This window comes from Xenopus tropicalis, chromosome 5 (assembly GCF_000004195.4).
Source record: "Xenopus tropicalis strain Nigerian chromosome 5, UCB_Xtro_10.0, whole genome shotgun sequence".
Classification (NCBI taxonomy): Eukaryota; Metazoa; Chordata; class Amphibia; order Anura; family Pipidae; genus Xenopus; species Xenopus tropicalis.
The window spans coordinates 147,767,027-147,792,926 of NC_030681.2; the positions used below are offsets into that span (position 1 = coordinate 147,767,027).

Sequence of the window (25,900 nt, forward strand, 5' to 3'; positions counted from 1 at the left end):
TGTTTGTTGCTTTGTCGTTTTATTGTTGCTTGAATAGCTGCAACAGATGGAGGTGAGGGGCTGAGCTTTCTGTAATGGCATTGCTTACTAGCCATGTTTGGGATTTACGTGCCTAAAGCTGCCCAGTGCAGTCTGTGGACCCCATTGAAGAGTAAAGGAGGCACTTTGAAAGAAGCTGTAGCTTTCCAAGGATAAGTAGGGCCAATCACAGGCTGATGATTGAGGTAACTGTCCAGTCAAATTACAGCCCAGATGATTACGTTCGGAATTGGCCATTAAGCATGGTTAGCCAAACAGCGGTCATCCATTTGCTCAACCAATTTCAATATCAATGGATTCTAAACTGTGGGCTTGTTTCCCTAGTGGGGCCTGGGCAGCAGCAAGGGGGCCAGGAGGCCACTTAGGGTGAGATTTGAGGAGAGTGCCTATTTGCTAACTTGAAAGCCCGACTTGAAAGTCAGTTTGGATGGAATTAGGGGTGCACGCCTCACTGCTGTCCTTGATCATCTTTAAATTACTGATACACCAATATTATCCTTTATCTGTATCCTTAGGCCTCAAAGTGGCCTATATATCCACACAGGCCAACTCCAGTCTACAAGCAATGAGCCAATAAGTTAGTAAAGATATTTGGTAAGTCACCAAATGAGAATATCTATTCCCGGCGGTTGTGCAAATCAGATTTATCCAGTTATTTACACAGTGGGACAAAAAATGGGATCATATGAGGGAACCATGGGCATGATGTGGTCCTTGGCCAGTTTGACTTTCCAGCCTACGCAGTTGATAAGCGCCAATCAGGGAGACTAAATTAACCGGTGCAAGCTTTGCCCAGGTTTAGCAGTAGCACCCAAGAATCACTTACCATGCCAACTAATTGTTTCATAGCACCTTGAATATAAAAAATATTCTGTGAAATAACCTTTGTCTCTTCTGTTCTCTTACTGAATTGCTCAAAGCCCTGTTTTGGCCCAAACCATAGCCAGCGACTCCTTTGTATTCCACATTTCTGTTTCTCTGCTTTAATGTGGGTTCTCCTGTGTTGTAGAACCTTGAAAACCAAATGATGTGGCTGCAGAGTGGTTAGCAAACCCCAGTGTAGGCTTTTCTTACACCAACATCCTCCGCAGTTGTATCAGCCGGGGATCGGTGAAGCCCAGCTCCATCCTCTTCTCACTTTCCCTCTCTTTCTCTGAGCATCATGCAAATAGGCATTTTTATTGTTTTAAAGCAACATTTAACCATTACCGAGCTCTGACGTTTCATGCCATTGCTTTAATTGAACTAGACCATTCAAAAGTAAGAGCTGGTTACTATGAGTTACAGGACTAGGGTAGGGTGTTACATGTTCTCAGTGTGCCTGGGTGGTCTTTCTCAAGGGTCCAACAGGTACAGGCTGTCCTTTTCTCTATTAAATGAAACAAACCTAGAGAGCACACAAAGTACAGGTATAGGACCCGTTATGCAGAATGCTCGGGACCAAGGGTATTCCGGATAAGGGGTCTTTCCGTAATTTGGATCTCCAAACCTTAAGTCTACTAAAAAAATCAATAAAACATGAAATAAACCCAATAAGGGGTAATTATATCTTAGTTGGGATCAAGTACAGGTACTGTTTTATTATTACAGAGAAAAGGGAATCATTTAACCATTAAATAAACCCAATAGGGCTGTTCTGCCCCAATAAGGGGTAATTATATCTTAGTTGGGATCAAGTACAGGTACTGTTTTATTATTACAGAGAAAAGGGAATCATTTAACCATTAAATAAACCCAATAGGACTGTTCTGCCCCAATAAGGGGTAATTATATCTTAGTTGGGATCAAGTACAGGTACTGTTTTATTATTACAGGGAAAAGGGAATCATTTAACCATTAAATAAACCCAATAGGACTGTTCTGCCCCAATAAGGGGTAATTATATCTTAGTTGGGATCAAGTACAGGTACTGTTTTATTATTACAGAGAAAAGGGAATCATTTAACCATTAAATAAACCCAATAGGACTGTTCTGCCCCAATAAGGGGTAATTATATCTTAGTTGGGATCAAGTACAGGTACTGTTTTATTATTACAGAGAAAAGGGAATCATTTAACCATGAAATAAACCCAATAGGGCTGTTCTGCCCCCAATAAGGGGTAATTATATCTTAGTTGGGATCAAGTACAGGTACTGTTTTATTACTACAGAGAAAAAGGAAATCGGTTTTAAAATTCTGAATAGAGTCTATGGGAGACGGTCATTCTGTATTTCGGAGCTTTCCAGATTACGGGTTTCCGGATAAGGGATCCCATACCTGTATTGTATGACTTCACCATAGTGCTGGAATTTCATGCACTACGTTTCGACCCAGCCAGCCTTCCTCAGGCTCATAAACAAATAGCAAACCAACATTAAGCCTTAGCCCCACCAACAAGTCTTACCAGCTTCAGGTTCATAGATTATAATGTAACACAAAGATTATTGCCATCTAGTGGCCTCCAGTTTCCTCCCAGTCTCCAAAACATACAGGAAGGTAATAGGGAGCATAGATTGTAAGCTCCACTGGTGCAAGGATTCTGTGGGATCTGTTGGTTCTATTTGAATGATGGCTTATAATACTAAGCAAAACCCACGTTAGTTTAATATCCCGGCGTGTGTTTTGTGTTCGGTAATTCTGTGCAACAACCAGTTTGCATTTTGTGGCAGTACCAAGCACAACACAGGAAGGATCTATAGAAATAAACGGCCGGTATACAAATGGGAAGAGTGGCGTAGCGAGACGAGCACATTGTGTGTCAGCACAGCGAGACCAGGTGGCCGCATTGTTTGGCTGAGGAAGTGGCTTCTCTCCGAGCGGTTAGTTGTGAGCGCAGGGGAAGCTGCCTGACTATGCAAAACCAGCTCAGCATCTGTCAGCCGTGCACTTTGTCCCATACACACACGGAGTGCTCTCATGTCTCCCACCACGTGCCCTGTTGTGCATCTCAGCTGATACAGGCGCCTGCAACTGCATCAAATAATCAGCATTTTGCTTTAATAATTGTATCTAAAACCATTCCCACTCCCCTTCCCTTCTAACCTGTGACTCCAACCCCTTTACATCCAACACGACTCCAGCCCTCACCTGTTGGGCCCACCATCAGAATTATTATACCGCTGGACCCCCCACCATTATCTCAAGCTTGGCCTTACTAATTATGATTCTTTGCAAGATCTTTAAATGGAAAGTAACCAGAAAATAAAAATTCCAAAATCGGGATCTGTTACTGTTTATAGAATGCTTGGGACCTGGGGATTTCTAGATCCCATGCGTAACATGGGGTACCAAAGGGATATTTATATATCTTAGAACAGGGATCCCCAACCAGTGGCTCAGGGGCAACATGTTGCTCCCCAACCCCTTGGGTGTTGCTCTCAGTGCCCCCAAACCAGGGAGTTATTTTTGAATTCCTGACTTGGGGGCAAGTTTTGGTTGCATAAAAACCATGTGTACTGCCAAACAGAGCCTCCTGTAGGCTGCCAGTCCACATAGGAGCTACCAAATAGCCAATAACAGCCCCTATCCTTTTACTTCCGTGTTCACGTAACTAAAAGTCACGTGAGTTTAAGTATTAGGATTCAGTTCGGCCAGACACTTAGGGGCCCATTTACTTACTCACGAACGGGCCGAATGCGTCCGATTGCGTTTTTTTCGTAATGATCGTTAGTTTGTGATTTTTTCGGAAAATTATCGCGACTTTTTCGTTACCAATACGATTTTTGCGGAAAAACGCGAGTTTTTCGTAGCCATTCCGAAAGTTGCGATTTTTTCGTAGCGTTAAAACTTGTGCGAAAAGTTGCGCTTTTTTCGTAGCGTTAAAACTTAAAAGGCGCGACGTTTTGCGCAAGTAATAACGCTACGAAAAAATCGCAACTTTCGGAATGGCTACGAAAAACTCGCGTTTTTTCGCGCAAATCGTATTGGTAACGAAAAAGTCGCGATAATTTCCGAAAAGTCGGAAAGGCGCCGAAAAAATACGAAAAAGTCGCAAAATGTTCGTTTTCCAATCGGAATTTTTCCAATTTGGTCGGAATTCGTGTCTTAGTAAATCAGCCCCTTAGATTCCCTGAATCCTAATCCTGCTAAAAAAAAAAGGCTAAATCTTCACTGAATCCCGAACCAAATCCTGGATTTGATGTATCTCTAATATTAATAATAATTGCTCTAAAATGGGAGAGCAGAATAATGCAATTTCCGTACTTGATTCCAACCACATGGCTGCCAGTGCATCTCTCCTGCCTATTCTGATGTCTGGTGTGCAACTGTGGCTACTGTATGTATGTATATATATATATATGTATGTATGTCTTTATTTATAAAGTGCTACTTATGTACGCAGCGCTGTACAGTAGAATAGATTAATACAAACAGGGGATTATTAAGATAATAATAGATAAATACACAGTATAACAATAAATACAAATAAATACAAGATACAGTTGCAATAAGTTAAGAGTCAAAGACACAAGAGGATGGAGGTCCCTGCCCTGTAGAGCTTACAATCTACTGGCCCTGGAACACCCTGTAGCTATTGCCAACCTGGAGCTGGTGGTATCTCCAAGGGTCCCAACAGCAGGTTGTGCCCAGTGTCCCCCATGCACAACCCCCCACTCCGGAAATGCCATATACCACTTGCATCAAAATGCAATTCATTGTGACTCATGAAGGGCCGTTGCGTGGAACCTGGAACTCATGTTCACAGTTGCAAAGATGCTGGAATTTTGGGAAAAATTCATGGACTTTATAAAACCTGCCTTCATTAATGAGTTTCTGTGCAAGCATTAGGTAACCTTTGACTTTTAAGCTTTTGCAGAACTGCAACTCCCATGATCCAGCCTGGCTGGGGGTGCTGTAAGGTTACAGCTGCGGTGCTAATATCGGCCTCCCCTCGTACAATTACCAGACCTTGTTTGCGTAACGGAACACCAGGGTGCCTATAAATAGTCCCTACCCAGGCCCTGCAGATGGGGTTTCAGCGCGGGGCTCACTTCCCCTTTGAGTTGCCGTAAGTTGCCTTTCAGCCTAATGTGTAGACAAATGATGATGGGAGGGGGGGGGCCTTTATTCGAGTCTCACAAGGGAGTCTGGCTGAAAGTGCTTCCTGGTGTTTTCCGTTCCTGTGGCCCAGACAAAACACGTTTCATGGTGTGGGACCTCACAGTCGACTTCTGCAGAAAGTGTCGTGGGAATCGGACCATGGGGAAGGGACCCTGAGAAGCGTACGGCGTATTCGTGTAACAGCCGCGTCACTCAAGGGTTACACCTATTTCCCCTTTACTGTCGTTTGTTGAATACATCACCATAGGATTTGCCCAACATCAGGCTGCTTTTTGAACAAGGTGATTGGTGGGGTATTTTTTTTTTAATTTACATTCAAATTTGTATTAATTTTACAATGAATAAAAAATAATAAAGGGGGTAAAAAGAAAGAAATGGAAGAGTGAGAAGAAAACATCTGCCAGCTGGGTCCTTACCGAACCAAATCACCCTTACTGACTATAACGTAAGAGTACTAAGCCCACTTATGGTGCCCATACACCTTCAGATCACCAAGCGAGCAGATCTTCTCCCGATATCCCCCACCTACGGGTGGGCGATATCGGGAGAATCCAGGCTAATTCGATTGTTTGGCCCTGGGGCCAAACAATCGAATTATAACGACGGGTATATCCGACTAGATTTTTTAACCTGCCCGATCGAGATCTGGCCGATTTCAGACCAGATATCAGTCGGGCAGGCCCGTCAGTAGTGCCCATACACAGGCGATTAGCTGCAGAATCGGTCTAAGGGCCCATATCGGCAGCTACAATCGGCCCGTGTATGGCCACCTTTACTCATACTTTAGGGCCCCCCTCTATAGGCCTACAGTCTTCAACAAAAAAGCCCTGCACCCCTAGATCTTTCACTTCTGCACCTTGGGGCCGATAATTAAAAGGGAATATTCTCACTAGAGGCTGATTTAGTCCTGGCTTCTAGTGTTGATGCTTCTAGGTGGTGATCGGAAAAGTGGAAATAAAGTCTACTGTTTTATTATTACAGTGAAAAGGGAATCATTTAACCATGAAATAAACCCAATAGGGCTGTTCTGCCCCCAATAAGGGGTAATTATATCTTAGTTGGGATCAAGTACAGGTACTGTTTTATTATTACAGAGAAAAGGGAATCATTTAACCATGAAATAAACCCAATAGGGCTGTTCTGCCCCCAATAAGGGGTAATTATATCTTAGTTGGGATCAAGTACAGGTACTGTTTTATTATTACAGAGAAAAGGGAATCATTTAACCATGAAATAAACCCAATAGGGCTGTTCTGCCCCAATAAGGGGTAATTATATCTTAGTTGGGATCAAGTACAGGTAGTGTTTTATTATTACAGAGAAAAGGGAATCATTTAACCATGAAATAAACCCAATAGGGCTGTTCTGCCCCCAATAAGGGGTAATTATATCTTAGTTGGGATCAAGTACAGGTACTGTTTTATTATTACAGAGAAAAGGGAATCATTTAACCATTAAATAAACCCAATAGGGCTGTTCTGCCCCAATAAGGGGTAATTATATCTTAGTTGGGATCAAGTACAGGTACTGTTTTATTATTACAGAGAAAAGGGAATCATTTAACCATGAAATAAACCCAATAGGGCTGTTCTGCCCCAATAAGGGGTAATTATATCTTAGTTGGGATCAAGTACAGGTACTGTTTTATTATTACAGAGAAAAGGGAATCATTTAACCATGAAATAAACCCAATAGGGCTGTTCTGCCCCCAATAAGGGGTAATTATATCTTATATTCTGAATTATTTAATTAAAATGGAGTCTATGGGAGGCGGGCTTTCCGTAATTCGGAGCTTTCTAGATAACGGGTTTGCGGATAATAGATCCCATATCTGTATAATGAAACGGGAGCTGGTCTTGTGGCTACAGGGTGGCCCAGCATTGGCCAGGGAGGTGCAGCTGTTCCCCCACCTTGGTTTGTGCTAGAGTTGCCGGGTTTTGAGCCACACAGCTTATGGTAGTTTTTCTAAGGGCTGTCCAGTTGAAAACTGCCTTTTTGGGTTTTATTGTCATGAAACCTGGCAACAAAATTGGCTAGATCACAGCCCACTGATGTTGTAACCTGTATATTTGTGGATCACCTCTGGTCCCGCCTACTGTTCCTAATCCCACCTTCAAGCTGGCCGTGGTCACTGATAGCTAAGGGGCCTGAGAAGACTTGAGGTCCCCATACACGGGCCGATTCTAGCTGCTGATATTGGCCCCTTAAACTGATTCAGCAGCTAATCGGCCCGTGTATGGGCACTACCGACGGGCCTGCCCAACCGATATCTGGCCTGAAATCGGCCAGATCTCGATCGGGCAGGTTAAAAAATCTAGTCGGATCGGGGACCGCATCAGCTCGTTGATGCAGTCCCCAGACCGACTTTGCCTATACCAGTCGTTATAATTTGATTGTTTGGCCCCAGGGCCCCACACGTAGGTGGGGGATATCGGGAGAAGATCTGAAGGTGCATGGGCACCTTTAGACATGACACCCATACTTTTTACATACCCCCCCCTTAGTTGGGGCCGCAGACTTCTAGCACTGTGGGGGGCCCTCCCCCTATTCTATAAGTGTATCCCACCTTTACTAAAACAGTTTACTTATGTCTAGCCATGCCAACATATCTGCGCCGTTTCCTCCTCTCTATCACCTCGCCAAGTTCAAGGTCAATGAAATTAGCAAGTCAATGAGTCCTTGTGAATGCTCAATGATCTACGTCTAATCACTTTTTAATAGAGAATGGCAGTGTTTTAATTCCATCGTGTGTGACTGTTTATGAATGGATGCATTTTACAAGGGAGCGTTTCACGGCTCACATGATGTGTTATAATGAGAAGTCGGGGAAGGCCTCCTGAATGGGAGCATTTGACGTCTGAAGGCTCGGAAATGTATTTCTTTTGTTAGAGGGCGCCCTGAATGCCATCATTCAGAAGGCCATTAAAGGAGTGTGTGTGTGTATTCTAAACATTTACCTAAAACCCTATTCTGTCTTTTGAGCTATTAATAGCAAGAGGAGGAAATGGCTGAGCACAACATCAACATTTGTACTCCGAGGGTGCTGGCGACCTCCAGCTGGGTGGGGTATATTGATAGAGTAAAGGTGGCCATACACGGGCCGGTTGTAGCTGCCAATATGAGTCCCTTGGACCGATTCGGTAGCTTATCGGCCCGTGTAGGGGCAGAAATGAGGGGCCTGCCCGACTGATATCTGGCCTGAAATTGGGCAGATATCGATCGGCCAGGTTAAAAGATTCAGTCAGATCGGGGACCCCATCGGCTTGTTGATGCTGTCCCTGAACCGACTGCCCCATTGCCGCCGATATAATTCAATCGTTTGGCCCCAGGGCCTACACGCTCCCCGATATCACCCACCCGTAGGTGGGGATATCGGGTGAAGATCTGCTCGCTTGGCGATCTCGCCAAGCAAGCGAATCCTAACGTGTATGGGGACCTCAAGAAAAGGCACTCTGAAATCTAATGAAATGATTGGCTCCGTTTATCACTATGGCAAGCAATTAGCTGATGTCCAATTCCAAACATGTGTAGATGGTCTTGGCTCTAAATCTGTAATGCACATTACTGTTATCGTAAAATCGGAAAACAAAAAAATGCCATGCCCATGTACGTGTATATAAAGGGAATTCTGTATCCTCAGGATTTATAGATCCCACACCTTGTGTCTCAACCCTTTCTCCTTGTAGATTGTAAGCTCTTTTGGGCAGGGCTCTCTTCCCCTCTTGTATCGGTTATTGATTGCTTTATATGTTACTCTGTATGTCTCCTTGTAGATTGTAAGCTCTTTTGGGCAGGGCTCTCTTCCCCTCTTGTATCGGTTATTGATTGCTTTATATGTTACTCTGTATGTCTCCTTGTAGATTGTAAGCTCTTTTGGGCAGGGCTCTCTTCCCCTCTTGTATCGGTTATTGGTTGCTTTATATGTTACTCTGTATGTCTCCTTGTAGATTGTAAGCTCTTTTGGGCAGGGCTCTCTTCCCCTCTTGTATCGGTTATTGATTGCTTTATATGTTACTCTGTATGTCTCCTTGTAGAGTGTAAGCTCTTTTGGGCAGGGCTCTCTTTTCCTCTTGTATCGGTTATTGATTGCTTTATATGTTACTCTGTATGTCTCCTTGTAGAGTGTAAGCTCTTTTGGGCAGGGCTCTCTTTTCCTCTTGTATCGGTTATTGATTGCTTTATATGTTACTCTGTATGTCTCCTTGTAGAGTGTAAGCTCTTTTGGGCAGGGCTCTCTTCCCCTCTTGTATCGGTTATTGATTGCTTTATATGTTACTCTGTATGTCCAATGTATGTAACCCACTTATTGTACAGCGCTGCGGGATAAGTTGGCGCTTTATAAATAAATGTTATTAATAATTATAATAATAATAATAATAATAATAGAGAGCTAGAGAACATCTCACTGCAGCCAATAGGCAACTGGGAATGAATGGCAGTGGATGGGATCATCTGCAGGAATCACTGCCTTTCTTTTTTTGCTTTGAAACCCGAGACTTTTATTACATGTTTTTCACTTTGTTTTTCTATTCTGTCTCAGCTAAATGAAATGAGGAGAGAACCGTTACCCAGGGTTTATTTATTTACAGGGTGATTGTACGGCGGTTTTCTGAAAACAAAACCTTTTCTGGTGGCTTTACCTGAAGTGACTTCCTATCTATGGGATTTCACAATGTTCTTCTCAAATTGCTTCCAGAAGTATACACCTAGCCTTAACCCAAACCCAAGAATAAAAAAAAACGTCAATGGAATTCATTACTGGATTCTACACGTGCCGCATTAACTCTTTGTATTCTCCCTGACACTTGACTCCACTTGGAATGCCACGTACAGAGTGAGGGGAATGATCTGGAACGTTCCATCCTAGTTATATAAGTTCTGCATAATAAAGGAATACATATTTGCTCATGTTCGATTATTGTATTGTTCCATATCTATTCTATTAAGGTATTAATATATATTTTATTGAAGAGGCACTAAAAGAGACAGCGTAGAAAAGACGGCTGCTCTATTCTATTGTTCCAGGCTAGAGAAGTCACACTTTCTACATAAGCCGAAATGAAAGGAAAGGTGAACTCACTGGGATATGCCAAGTTGCACTCAAGCCTGGCTAGAGAAACTGTCAGATGGAGTTTAGCACCTTCTGTGGCCGACAGGCTGTCCAAGTCTGACTCAGATTGAGCCACTGTGGTCAGGTTTGGAAAAGAAGAGTGAGAAGAAGATTCCCAGTCCCATCATCACTCAGAGCGTTGGAAGGTGTCCTGCTGGAACAATGGAACAACATTCTCCTTTCAACACTGGAGGATTTATGTGAATCTGTTCTACATGGAGTGTAGGTCGTGTTGAGAACAACTGAACTTCAGCACCTTATTAATAAGCTTTATTTTTGTTGAAGACATGGGTTCCCAGTATCCTTCCAAAAAATTTATATTCCGCATCTCTCACACCATCCAACTTTTTTGTTTTCTAATGCCTGTGGCATTTTAGCTTTAATTCTGTCACAGTGGTCACAAATTCTACCTGAAACCCACCGTGTGAAAGTTTTTGAAAGGGGAATCTATGAAAGTGAGAGTTCTTCAGGCAAGAGACAGCAAGGACCCGGAGAGACTAGACCAGGGGTGGGCAAACTTTTTGACAGACGGGCCGGGCCAGCACCGTCTCCGCTCGTCAGTCCCCTAGGTTTTGCGCCGCTGCGCTTACATGCAGTCTTGACGCCAAGTCTTGCATGATGAGTCTTGCAGAGTTATTATTATTAACACTTATTTATAAAGCGCCAACATATCCCGCAGCGCTGTACAATAAGGGGGTTTCATACATTGAACATACAGAGTAACATATAAAGCAACCAATTACCGATACAAGAGGGGAAGAGAGCCCTGCCCAAAAGAGCTTACAATCTACAAGGAGACATACAGAGTAACATATAAAGCAATCAATAACCGATACAAGAGGGGGAAGAGAGCCCTGCCCAAAAGAGCTTACAATCTACAAGGAGACATACAGAGTAACATATAAAACAACCAATAACCGATACAAGAGGGGAAGAGAGCCCTGCCCAAAAGAGCTTACAATCTACAAGGAGACATACAGAGTAACATATAAAGCAATCAATAACCGATACAAGAGGGGAAGAGAGCCCTGCCCAAAAGAGCTTACAATCTACAAGGAGACATATAGAGTAACATATAACGCAATCAATAACCGATACAAGAGGGGAAGAGAGCCCTGCCCAATAGAGCTTACAATCTACAAGGAGACATACAGAGTAACATATAAAGTAATCAATAACCGATACAAGAGGGGAAGAGAGCCCTGCCCAAAAGAGCTTACAATCTACAAGGAGACATACAGAGTAACATATAAAACAACCAATAACCGATACAAGAGGGGAAGAGAGCTGTGCCCAAAAGAGCTTACAATCTACAAGGAGACATACAGAGTAACATATAAAGCAACCAATAACCGATACAAGAGGAGAAGAGAGCCCTGCCCAATAGAGCTTATAAGGATTTTCTGAAAGACAGAAGATTGCAGACTGTGGTCTCTGTTTGGAAAAGCGAGACACACCAATCCCTCGGCAGGCCGGATTAAAGAGACCAACGGTCCGGAAATAGCCGTAGTTTTCCCACCCCTGGACTAGACTGACTGAATTAGGGCAGAATGGGTAAAGGACAGGTCAGAGCCAGAGCTGGTTAAAGAACAGAATTGGGCCAAGTAACATTAGCACCCAGCCACCTAGCCCCATCCTTTCCTTGTCATACTTGGTCCCCAAGTCACCTCTGTTGCCTACCACTGGTTCCTGCCCCAGACAAACTGGGCAAAAAATGGTGTGGGCTGAAACAGGACCGAGAGGGTGAAGATCATAGATAGACATGAACAGGACAGAGAAACAGAATATAGTAGAGCAACGCAGGACAAGCAATGGCACACACACGCAGGCTCTGTGCAGTCCGTCAGTTATGAAAAGAGACATTTCCAGGAACAAATGCAATGCTTGCCTGTGACTTATTAAACATGCCCCTTGGGGATTTCCACATGAGAGACATCAACCTTGGATGCACTTACATGGAAATCTGGGTTTAATTAATGAAACTGAAAAATGAGTTTATAAAGCTATTATCAGTGTGTGTTGGTTATCATCTAGAAGAATCGCCCCAGAGGAACCCTTGTGAGATGCAGGTACCTACAGTATATGCCAAGCTTCCTATGGCTGGGGATGGATTGCTGCTTTGAGGGCAACAGTCATGGGCTGTGCATTATCTGCATTCTCCCCACATTGCTCTGCATGTCTCCCATCCGGCTTCAGCTTCTATAAATGAGTCAAGCGCATCGTTGGTGGGTGAGGAATCTTCTCTCGATTTGAGATTTATTTGGCAAACGGGTCTGAGAGTTTCCTAACAGAAACCCATTTCTGAACGGGGGAATGGAACAATTTACAAAGCTCAAGTAGATTTTGCCTTTTGGTCTTGTCAGTTCCTGTCATTTGTACTAATGGTTTATCTGCCAATTGGATTCATAAATGTATAATACAGGCTTATTCTTCAATAACAGTGCTGGTGAATTGGACTTGAGATGCATTAACTGGAGTTGAGAAAAATCTTTCATTCCTATTAAGTCAGCCCTACCGTCCCTGCTTTAGTTGAAGACACACAGATATAGGCAGTTTCATTCTACAGTGGGAGCCAATCAGATAGCAGATCACTGAGATACTCTGCTGCAGGAAGGAAGGATGTTATGTTTGCTTGTGTTTGTGATGGTTAATGTGATAGGGTGACTGATCATGTCCTAATATTGCCTCTTCTTTCTGTTTTTTTGTTATATTAACTAAATTAAATACAGGTATGGGATCCCTTATCCAGAAACCTGTTATCCAGAAGGTTTAGAATTACAGAAAGGCTATCTCCCATAGACTCCGTTATAACCAAATATACAGTGGTGTGAAAAACTATTTGCCCCCTTTCTGATTTCTTATTCTTTTGCATGTTTGTCACACTTAAATGTTTCTGCTCATCAAAAACCGTTAACTATTAGTCAAAGATAACATAATTGAACACAAAATGCAGTTTTTAAATGAAGGTTCACGTTATTAAGGGAGAAAAAAAACTCCAAATCTACATGGCCCTATGTGAAAAAGTAATTGCCCCCTTGTTAAAAAATAACTTAACTGTGGTTTATCAATTTCAATTTTCAATTTCAATATCAATTTCTGTAGTCACCCCCAGGCCTGATTACTGCCACACCTGTTTCAATCAAGAAATCACTTAAATAGGAGCTACCTGACACAGAGAAGTAGACCAAAAGCACCTCAAAAGCTAGACATCATGCCAAGATCCAAAGAAATTCAGGAACAAATGAGAACAAAAGTAATTGAGATCTATCAGTCTGGTAAAGGTTATAAAGCCATTTCTAAAGCTTTGAGACTCCAGCGAACCACAGTGAGAGCCATTATCCACAAATGGCAAAAACATGGAACAGTGGTAAACCTTCTCAGGAGTGGCCGGCCGACCAAAATTACCCCAAGAGCGCAGAGACAACTCATCCGAGAGGCCACAAAAGACCCCAGGACAACATCTAAAGAACTGCAGGCCTCACTTGCCTCAATTAAGGTCAGTGTTCACGACTCCACCATAAGAAAGAGACTGGGCAAAAACGGCCTGCATGGCAGATTTCCAAGGCGCAAACCACTTTTAAGCAAAAAGAACATTATGGCTCGTCTCAATTTTGCTAAAAAACATCTTAATGATTGCCAAGACTTTTGGGAAAATACCTTGTGGACCGACGAGACAAAAGTTGAACTTTTTGGAAGGTGCGTGTCCCGTTACATCTGGCGTAAAAGTAACACAGCATTTCAGAAAAAGAACATCATACCAACAGTAAAATATGGTGGTGGTAGTGTGATGGTCTGGGGTTGTTTTGCTGCTTCAGGACCTGGAAGGCTTGCTGTGATAGATGGAACCATGAATTCTACTGTCTACCAAAAAATCCTGAAGGAGAATGTCCGGCCATCTGTTCGTCAACTCAAGCTGAAGCGATCTTGGGTGCTGCAGCAGGACAATGACCCAAAACACACCAGCAAATCCACCTCTGAATGGCTGAAGAAAAACAAAAAGACGACTTTGGAGTGGCCTAGTCAAAGTCCTGACCTGAATCCTATTGAGATGTTGTGGCATGACCTTAAAAAGGCGGTTCATGCTAGAAAACCCTCAAATAAAGCTGAATTACAACAATTCTGCAAAGATGAGTGGGCCAAAATTCCTCCAGAGCGCTGTAAAGGACTCGTTGCAAGTTATCGCAAACGCTTGATTGCAGTTATTGCTGCTAAGGGTGGCCCAACCAGTTATTAGGTTCAGGGGGCAATTAATTTTTCACACAGGGCCATGTAGGTTTGGATTTTTTGTCTCCCTAAATAATAAAAACCCTCATTTAAAAACTGCATTTTGTGTTTACTTGTGTTATCTTTGACTAATAGTTAAATGTGTTTGATGATCAGAAACATTTTGTGTGACAAACATGCAAAAGAATAAGAAATCAGGAAGGGGGCAAATAGTTTTTCACACCACTGTATATAATTTTTTAAAATGATTACCCTTTTCTCTGTAATAATAAAACAGTACCTGTACTTGATCCCAACTAAGATATAATTACCCCTTATTGGGGCAGAACAGCCCTATTGGGTTTATTTAATGGTTAAATGATTCCCTTTTCTCTGTAATAATAAAACAGTACCTGTACTTGATCCCAACTAAGATATAATTACCCCTTATTGGGGGCACAACAGCCCTATTGGGTTTATTTAATGGTTAAATGATTCCCTTTTCTCTGTAATAATAAAACAGTACCTGTACTTGATCCCAACTAAGATATAATTACCCCTTATTGGGGGCAGAACAGCCCTATTGGGTTTATTCAATATTTAAGTGATTTTTAACAAATGAAGTTATTGAGATCCAAATTATGGAAAGATCCCTTATCTGGAAAACCCTAGGTCCCGAGCATTCTGGATAACAGGTCCCAAACCTGTATATACATCAATCTGATACAAGCTCCATGCACATTAAGGGAATTGGGTAATCTGTTGGTTTGATGGAAACTTGACCTAGATAAACTGGTGGCCTTTAGAACGGTCTGTACTATGTTATATCTGACTCATACATTGACATTTAGTGTAAATTAGTATAAATTAGTCCCTACAGCCAACGCCACTTCTAAACATTTCCATTGATGTGATTGGTGCGTATATTTGGTGGGTGCTGCTGGTTCTGGAACCCGCGGATCCGAGAATCGGGAATACACAAGCCTGATGCCGTTACACGAGATGTGATAACAGAAATTAGTCATCCGGTGCTTTGAGAGAGTCTAAGAAGTGTCGAATACACAGAAGGGGAAGCGTCTGTGGCTAGCTGGCGTGGTTTTTCACTTCTTTTTTTTGCAGAAACCGCCGCGCTGATGTCTACGATGGCCCCCTGTGTGTGGGAAGCCGTTGGCAGGTCGAGCGTGGGAAAAACAAGTGTGAAGCGAAGTCGACATGAATTGTCTTAGTCACAGTTGCAGCAACTGGGCCATAGCTCAGAGGTGCAACTTACACAATATTACCGCCTCATTAGTGCACCTTTTATTTTGTTTGCAGAGAATAAAAAAAGATTAAGCCTTTCTGCCCAAGAGCTAAATACGGCTCTCCTAATGGCTTTAATGGCTCCCAGGACTGGCCATGGACTTTGTAGTCTTCTTTGCATGACACAATCAACTTATTCCATTTGGGATATTGGATATTTTCTTGGCAAGAACAATGTAACAGTTTGTTGAGCTGCCAATGAATTGCCAGAGATGGTCAGGCAGTCTAGCCAATATCTAGCCAACTGCCAGGGTTTTTTTCCATCTAGGGGGTCAGTTTAATTAGATCTAGACCATTGGTTCTCAACCTTATTCATGTTGCGACCCTTTAATACAGGTTCTCATGTTGTGGTGACCCCCAACCATAAAATTATTCCTTAGACGAACGGAAATATGTGTTTTCCGATGGTCTTAGGCGACCCCTGTGAAAGGGTCGTTCGACCTCCAAAGGGGTCCCGACCCACAGGTTGAGAACCGCTGATCTAATGGTATAATAGCACAAAAAACCCATAGTATTGGTCACCCCTGTGTATGCAGAATGTTGGCACCATGAAGAGTCAGCCTGTATATGGCCGCCTTAGGCCAATGGCATACGTAACCTTTTGCTTGCTGCTATGTGCCCCTGTGCGCTCTTTCTGCTACCATCTTGGGTCTCTCCTCAGAGCTCCATCTTCCGCTCATACTTGTATATCAAAGAGTTACAGTAAATGTGAAGCACGGGGAATACGAGGGTGTGTGACTATATGTGCTATGCTACTCTTTGTCCTTCCACTAAAGAAAACACTATTTATAGCCAGTTACACACTGGTTGGTTTTGGGTAATTGTGGTTTCGCTTGTACTTGTTTTCAAGTTGCTGAAAGAAACACTTTTAGCCACTGACAAACTCACCTACTTTATTTAAATAGATCAATTCTCGGCAAGTTTGGCCTATGAGAAAATACATACGGTATATAGTGTTATTAATCATGCAGGGGCCAAGTCAAAAAATATTTGTTCTACTCCCTTTTATTGGAAATTGCTGCATTAACATTTGGTACAGGTATAGGACCCATTATCCAGAATTCTCTGGACCAAAGGTATTCCGGATAAGGGTTCTTTCCGTAATTTGGATCTCCATACCTTAAGTCTACTAAAAAAATCAATAAACCATTAATCAAACCCAATAGGGCTGTTCTGCCCCCAATAAGGGGTAATTATATCTTAGTTGGGATCAAGTACAGGTACTGTTTTATTATTACAGAGAAAAGGGAATCATTTAACCATTAAATAAACCCAATAGGGCTGTTCTGCCCCAATAAGGGGTAATTATATCTTAGTTGAGATCAAGTACAGGTACTGTTTTATTATTACAGAGAAAAGGGAATCATTTAACCATGAAATAAACCCAATAGGGCTGTTCTGCCCCCAATAAGGGGTAATTATATCTTAGTTGGGATCAAGTACAGGTACTGTTTTATTATTACAGAGAAAAGGGAATCATTTAACCATGAAATAAACCCAATAGGGCTGTTCTGCCCCCAATAAGGGGTAATTATATCTTAGTTGGGATCAAGTACAGGTACTGTTTTATTATTACAGAGAAAAGGGAATCATTTAACCATGAAATAAACCCAATAGGGCTGTTCTGCCCCAATAAGGGGTAATTATATCTTAGTTGGGATCAAGTACAGGTACTGTTTTATTATTACAGAGAAAAGGGAATCATTTAACCATGAAATAAACCCAATAGGGCTGTTCTGCCCCAATAAGGGGTAATTATATCTTAGTTGGGATCAAGTACAGGTACTGTTTTATTATTACAGAAAAAAAGGAAATCAATCTTAAAAATCTGAATTATTTGATTCAAATGGAGTCTATGGGAGACAGGCTTTCCGTAATTCTGAACTTTCTGGATAATGGGTTTCCGGATAAGGGATCCCATACCTGTACTTACATTTTTCTTCAGTTCAAGCCACTTTTACTCTGGTTTGTCTTGCATTAGCTAGATATATATAGCTACAGGCAGAGTGGGGCATAACTAAACAGGGGCAAGCTCCTCAGGGGCGTGGTCTAAAAGAAGATTTGGACTAGGGTTACTATAAGTCCCCATTTCAGATTTCCTGTCCCCTGTGATGTTGAGTGGATATATGGCAATGGAAGAGTGGCCAAAATGTAGGTGTGGCATGTACAAATTTTTTTGCACAGCCCACTAATTTTACTATGGAAATCTGGTAATCCCAGGTGGGCCCTAGACTGACCGTTCACCACACAGCCCCATCCCCCTTACTTTGGTTTCAGCCTCTTCAATGCCAGATGGCCAGACGTTACATAAGCACTTGTATTTTGCATTTTACCCTTATTGCCCAATGAAAAAGGCAGTGCAGTCTCTATTATGCAGGAAACCAGATGGGAAGTGTGAAATTAGAAGACATTTCACAACTGTGTTGCTTATGCTTTTTTACCCCCAAGGTGCATACATGTACAGTAAGTTCAGTCCAGTATATGGCATGGTGTACTGGTCACCCTAGCCTAGCGCCCTATACCCCCTGTATATATTGTGTGGAGTCCTCTCTTTGCAGTGACATAGCAGATATCTGATGGCAGAGCATATATAGATACACCTCATATTTTGCATGCTTGAGGTCTTCATGGCAGCCGATTGGTGTATATTTATGAAAGGACCTGCTGCCTGTTTCATATTAGTATTTCCCTTAAATCCTTATATCTTTTGCACAATGCTTAGATCAGTTTTGTCCAGCTGGAGGTATATTTATGGCCCCCTACCTGGCTACGGGCTTCACAGGTAACTTTGTGTTATCATTTTCATATATTCCAGCCCAGGAACATGTAGTATATTAGGTAATTGCCCCACTACATAGAAAGAGTCGGGCGGAGCAGCTTTCTGCTAATTAACTTAAAATAACACTGTGTCCATCATGCTAAAGATGGCCATACATGCCCAGTTTGGCTGATTTTGACCATCTGCCCAACCATCTTGGAATGTATGGCCTTTGTAGGAGCCATTCAGACCAATACTGAGATCTTGGTGGTTCAAGCACTTTCAGTGAAGAGGAGACACATATCTGAGGCTCCTCTTCATTTACTGTTGTTCTGATTTTTTAGGTGGTTGGCCAGAACAATATAAAAGTGGCCACCAAGATCAACTGGAATGCCATCTTGGTCGGCCCATGTATGGCAAGCAGTTTTAAGGTGCATTGTCCCTTTAACAAGGCTGCAAATGAAAAGGGGTGGGTAAAAGGAAACATGTGGACTAAAGGTAAATATATCCTTTTTATAAGTTGAGTTTATCCCATTGTTCCATTATGGGTTACTCATGGTCCTCTCCATTCAAATGCCATAGGTAGTGCCGCCATAGCCCTAAGCGCCAAACTGGATAACTATTAAACAGAACAGTTATAAGGACAACTGCAACTGACTTATCCTGTTTAATATGGTAAGCTATTGGGGCACACCAAAGGTTCCGTCTTTGTATATTCATCTCAAACTTAAGGGAGAACATAAACCCTACTTAGTTTTTTTCCACTTTAAATACAGTGAGGCCAAGTGGTAGGTAGCACTAACTGGATTAAATAGATTGAGAACAGAGACACCTAGTGGTAGTTGGGAGAAACATAGAAGTAGACATCTCTTTTTAGCTTTGTGCCTGGTTAGTGACTGAGGCTGAGAGAGTGGTGGTGGTGGTGTTATACTGGAATATTATGATGTATGTGGTTATGCTCTGTTACTACAATGTTACTAAAGGGGATTTTTGTTTGCTTTTCAGGTTTTCCTTGGGTGATGCCCGGCGCCCGTTACATGAAACCGCCGTCCTGGTAGAAGACATTGTTCACACCCAGCTTATCAACTTGGTAATCTTGCTTTCATTCCCATTTTATTTGAGATTTGCCCTCCGGACTCTGTACCCTCCCAGCCTTATGACATGGACTCACAAATTAAATTGTGGGGTGCACACAAAATGATGATTTTTGCACATGGGTAATTGGGGAAATGTTATGGGTTTAATAATTCAATGTAAAGGACAACTAAAGGCATGAAAAAGCCTCTCATTCTGTTATTAAGGCAGATGTGTTCTACCCATAGCAGCCTAAGGGGGCAGTTCTGCTTGGAATTCACTTTTAGTACAGCATATAATGTAGTCAGTGGCATTGTAGGAAAGATTGTAGTTGATCTTCATATTTTGTTCCTAAGGTTTTGCTCTACAGCTCTTCTAAAACTGTTGTCTGGTTGCTAGGGACCAACGTACTCTGGCAACCATTTTGTGGTTTGAATTCCAGACAGGAAGATAAATGGGATAGGAGAAAAACACAGATGCAGCCAGCAAGTTTAAACATTTTGTCTCACCATGTCCAGACACCATTTTTGAGTGTTAACTCCTGCCTCTAGATGGCGCTAGAGTGCAAAGACACAATAGAAACTGCCATAAACCATGCACCACTTGGTGGCACATTTTGGTATTTTTGTCCCTGTGTAAAGGTGGCCATACACGGGCCGCTTCCAACTGCTGATATCAGTCCTTAAGACCAATTTGCAGCTTATTTGCCTTGTATGGGCACTACTGATGGGCCAACAGCTGGCTTGATATTGGCCAGATCTCGATTGGGCAGGTTTGATTTTTCCGTCGGTTTGGGGACCACATCTGCTCTTTGATGCAGTCCCCGGACTGATGGCGCCTATGCCTGCTGTTTTAATTCAATCGTCGGGACCTAAGCCCCCAGGAAGGTTACCATCAGATTTGCTTTTTGAATTCTACTTGCAGTAGACTGATGAGTGCTAGTTCCTTTGTGCCATTAGTTCTAGGAATATTCATTATTACACATTGCAATATAGTGTCATTTGTGTCTTAAGGTGCCCATACACGGGCCGATTGTAGCTGCCGATATGGGTCCCTTAGACAGATTCAGCAGCTTATTGGCCCATGTATGGGCACTACCGACAGGCCTGCCTGACCGACATCTGGCCTGAAATTGGGCAGATATCAATCGGGCAGATTAAAAATTTAGTCAGATCGGGGGACCGCATCTGCTCATTGATGTGGTCCCCAAACTGACTGCACCTATTACCGTCATTCTAATCCGAATTAGCCTGATAGCCCACCCGTAGGTGGGGATATCGGGAGAAGATCTGCTCGCTTGGCGACATTTCCCTTCAGTCATTTGAAGAAGCCACTCGGATGAGCGGTGAAACGTTTTCAAGAAAAACTTGTTTTAGACTTAACTCTACTAGATACTGTATATTTCTCCTATATGCACCATACAAGGGAAACATCTGGGCTGTCAGTCCCATGACATATTGCTGGGGATTGGGGCCCTGCGCTTCGGTTGAGCCTCTGTACGAGACCTTAATTGATTGTCGGCGTTGGGCCGGAACTTATTGTTTTTTCCTCTGGAGTCATTTAGCCCTTCCTGTGGCGAGTGTTTATGTACCGTCCATTTGGATAAATACAATATCAGACTTTTTCTAACCTATAACCCCTTAAGCCTGTACATGGAAGTGCCGGAGATTTCTCATGGAAGCCTCTCAAGCCGGCTTGACATGGCCTAACCCCGAGCGAGTAGATACGGGCAGAGGAGCGAGAGAAGAGACGGAGACAGCGGGCGGACAAATTACTGGAGTAAGCCAATGCCTGCAGGCAGCCGACGGCCCTTTGGAGTAGAGGAAGGGAAAGTGCTTTTAATAAGTCATTATTCTGACCTCTGATTGGAACAGGAGGAAGCTCTTAAATCAAGTCTCAGTGCTTGTGCCTCACACACAGGCAGAATATCTCAATATTGGGCCTCTCTGTTTTATTAAGTTTCAGGGGACGTGGTACCGATCCACCGGGGATTTAGACAAGAACATATATATATAGTGCTTATGGCTTTACTTCCTGAGTAAAACAAGCTACTTCCGCTTCTCAGATTGGCCTAATTCATACATAATTGCTTGCTAAAGATAATTAAGCATTCCACCAGGTTCCTAATTATTTGGCAGGGGAAGAACCATTTACATTATAGTCTAAGGGTTTTCTTGTCGGAGCAAACGTGGCCGGTCCCAGGGTCGGACTGGGGAATGCAGGTGCCCCCACCAGCTGCGTCCCGTAACCCCCCCCCCGCAGGGGCCCCCTTAATCCACCCCCCCCACAGGGTCCCCCAACTGACGTCCTCCCCTGAGAGCATGTAACGTGTCAGGGGAGGAACGGTCGGGCAGGGAGATTGCCGGTATGGGTTGGTTCTGGGCCGCTGGGGCCCACCAGGATTTTTCCCGCTGTCCCGGCAGCCCAGTCAGACCCTGGCCGGTCCTGTTCATTACATGAACAGGGGTCCCCAACCTTTTTTTTTTTCCTGTGAGCCAAATATAAAATAAGTTGGAGAGCAACACAAGCATTAAAAAAAAGTTACTGGGGGTATCAAATAAGGGCTGTTATTGGCTATTTGGTAGCCTCTATATAGATTAGAAGCCAACAAGAGGCTCTGTCTGGCAGTGTACTTGGGTTTTGTGCCCCCAAGCCAGGGATTAAAAAATAACTCCCCTGGTTTGGGGGCACTGGGAGCAACACCCAAGGGGTTGGGGAGCATCATGTTACCCCCGAGCCACTGGTTGGGGATCACTGCCTGGGCATAGCAAACTCATGCGTAGTACTGGCTCACATTACTTACCCTATGCCCACTCTCTCTATAGATAGAAATAGGTAGAGAGTAAACATTCCCATAATTCCTGCTACCTTGAGATAAAGTTTGGTCACAACGCACTCCTCATGTAAACGTTCCTTTCAACTGAACCCATGTCCATGTTGCTCAGTCAACAAGTATTCGAGTACAGGAGTTGGGCATGTTACACAGACCTTGTCACAGGTAAATCTTAGCCGGAATTAGGATATTAATTATTAATGTGCAGAACTGGCGATGACATGCATTTGGTACAGGACGGGGCAGTGAAAATGATTACCATACTGAGGATAATGCCATTTGGCACCCATGGCTGTTCATTGGTACAGTAGATGGTGGGGCCTAATTCTTTCATGGCTATTGGCTGCTGATAAGGGCCCTGAGCCACCATGTTGGCCATACACTAGGGCTGTTAGCACATTCACCACTCGTTCTTCGTGCATCCCTAAAGTACATTATGCTTTTCTAGTCTTCAGGTCAGGACACAATGCCAACCATTGAATTGGTGGGAAGCAGAAATTTGTAGCGACCTGTTCCTACACACTTTCTTAAAAGTGAGCCCTCTGTGGCCAGGGAAGGAACTGCACACAAGAAATGTTATTGTTTGGGCATTTATCTCTCATTTACCTGCCTGTTAGCTCTCTTGCATTGTTGTAGAAGACTAAAGCCATATACGCACTGATAAAATCATACAAAACTCTTGTTTCTGTGCATGTATTGTGTATCTGGCGATATCCTTGGGGGACCTACAATGGGAGCCACTTTGGTACAATCGGTGTCTGCCAACTATTTCATGTTCAGAACATCCTCCCAATGGTTATTTCTAGGGCTTTATCCTACAATTTCCGTCACAGTAAAATGTAAAAAGACTTGGAGAGCAACACAAGCACCATAAAAGTTCATGGAGGAGCCAAATAAGGTCTGTGATTGCCTATTAGGGGCCTCTATGCACCCTATCAGCTTACAGGGGCTTTATTTGGTAGGAAATCTTGTTTTTATTCAACCAAAACTTCCCCCCAAGTCAGGAATTCAAAAATAACTCCCTGGTTTGGGGGCACTGAGAGCAACACCCAAGGGGTTGGGGAGCAACATGTTGCCCCTGAGCCACTGGTTGGGGATCCCTGCCCTACTAGGATCTCTGCTTCTGGCTTCATGTTCTCCCCTTTCTCTCTGCTTCAGGCTCAGCTACTTCTGGACTGATTTATGGCGGCTGACTCCATTCATTTTTAAGCCGCATGTAACAGTAGTTCATGAGCTGCCTTCTCCTGTGGGGCAGTAACACAAATCATATCACAGCCATGTGCAGGGCCCCGGGGGGGGCACACAGTAATGATTTGCTGCTGCCGTGGGAGAGTTGTGCCAATGATAAGCAGTTGTGGCAGGGACCCACCCCAGTGCCGTTCCATAAGGTGCCGGCACCCACAGCCCTAACCCAGGCGCACACTTAGCACCACAAATAAATCATAATAAAAACCCCACAGTCACTAATTTGGCAACATTGTGGTCACTTTCATTATTTAACTCTCAATTCATTATTGTTCCATTTGCTTTTTCTTTCTCTTTTGTCTGTAAACCACAGTTTCACTGAAAAAAAAAGTAACGACAGCTCAGTTTTCTTTTATTGGTTTATTTTCCTGTCTCTTAATGTGCATGTGTTTTATTTAATTAGATACGTTAATAATATGTGGCAGTTGCAGGGCAGGGCTTGGAGGCTTTTCCTTTGCTGTGGCCCTGTGGAAAGAACACTTCCTTGGTGAAATTATAAATATTATATTTCTTTGTTTACAGTTCTCCAGCGTTCCTGTCCTATCCACTACTGGCCGTAAGGGGTCCACTGTAGGGTAATACAGTGCCATTTTGCTGTAGGCAGTTGTGTATGCCTCTATTAATGGTGTCCTGGCCCCTGTTGGTCAAGCTCAGTTCTGGGGTTGGGTCTGGGTCAGAACGTGCCACTGTAGTGCTGATTACTTTGTAATTGTACATCCATGTCCCTGGTGTAGTCTACTGTTGTGCAAAGCCTGACACTCACTGGCATCATCTCTATAGTCATCGGAGCTTGGGAATGGGTCTTTATATCACTTATCAACCTCTGCATTGGACACTGGTTAAGTAGGTGCAGGTCAGGGAAGGTGGTGGTCTGGGAATTCCCATTCTGCTGTTACTAGTATGTTTGTCTATCAGGCCCGGACTGGCATACTGTGGGTTCTGCCAATGCCAGAGGGGCTTCTGTAAGTTACGACAGACAGTCACTATTTATTGGGTTGGTGGGGGGCAGTTTGGGCCTCTGTGTACTTGGAATGCCAGGGCCTATTTTGAATCCCAGTCCAGACCTGCTGTCTATCATCACCATCTATCCAAAAAATGTGAAACCTTCTCTCCGAGAGGATAGATTTTAGTTATTGAACTTCTCTCTGGCTTATTTCTGATGGTTGCCAATTATACTGAAGAGCAGGGGTCCTCAAACTATGGCCCACGGGCAGGATCTGGCCCCCCAGGGTAATTTAACTGCCCCCCCCACTGCATCCTCACCCCTGGCTGCGGAGATAGAGGAGTCAGCGGGGAGCGGGAGAGCCAAGAGGGAGGACGGGCGCTTACAGAAAGAGGACTAGACGGATGGAAGACTGGGGGGAGCTGGGGTAGGACTCAGCGGGAGGGTGGATGGACTGTTGGACGGACAGAGCGCATGGGGGGAGAGGGGGAAGGTTGGAGAATGCAGGAGCAGGAGAGCAGGCCATAGTTTGACAGCAGAAGGGGGGGTGATGGCGGTCCGGCCCTCCAACTGTCTGAGGGGCCATGAACTGGCCTAAGAACTTAGAAGTTTGAGGACCCCTCCTGTAGTGATTAATTAAAAAAAACCTGAGGGCTGGGTATCAAAACAGGCTTCTCAATCAGCACCAACAATCTATGTTTTGCTCTGTTGGTAGAAACCCACTTCAGCTTCTCTTCCAGAACACTATACAGCTGAAATGTTCTTCATTGACCCCTTCAGAGTGGGTTATAACCGCACAAGGGGCGAGCGATAGCATCTCCTGCGCCCAGAACATTAACTCGCTGACCCAACCACCACTCCAGAGGCTATGAATGGGTTCAAACTGATTTACAGGGTAGATTTTCTATCAGTGTTATCTGTAGAAGCAGGGCCAAGCTTTACAGAGGAGTCAGTTCCATAACTACATTCAGAAGCAGCCAGTTGGGTTTTCCTGTAGAACAGATCAGTTCTCCTCTGCCGCCTGCCCATGCCGTCTGCCTCCGTCGCTGAAGTATGCGTGCAAATCCTTTCGTCTCCTCGATTTAGTGGTTTTACGCCAGGTTTTGACTGACAGCAGTTGTGTTTTCTGAAGGGGATGCCAGTTTGCTCACCATAAAGTTCAAATAGACACAGCTATTAAGGCCATGCTGGGAAAGAAATTAGAAAACGGCCCGTGGTACAGAGCCAAACTGGGCCCTGAATATTTGTTTTTGGGTGTAAAGTGCACTTTGGGTAGGTACAGACCTGTAATGTGAGGAAGAGTCATCTAAATAAAGTAGAGCTATTTATTAGTGTTTCTAATCCCCAAGGCAAA

The 25,900-nt window shown here is 43.6% G+C and overlaps 1 protein-coding gene across 5 annotated transcripts in view; it reads left to right on the forward strand.

The window, feature by feature from the left end:
* The window catches only part of supt3h (SPT3 homolog, SAGA and STAGA complex component), a 321,572-nt gene that overhangs the window by 151,117 nt on the left and 144,555 nt on the right, over positions 1–25,900 (forward strand). For all 5 annotated transcript variants that reach the window (XM_012970256.3, XM_018093821.2, XM_012970255.3 and 2 more), the window contains 1 exon segment: positions 19,457–19,541. In XM_012970256.3, the coding sequence (XP_012825710.1) occupies positions 19,457–19,541 (85 nt within the window).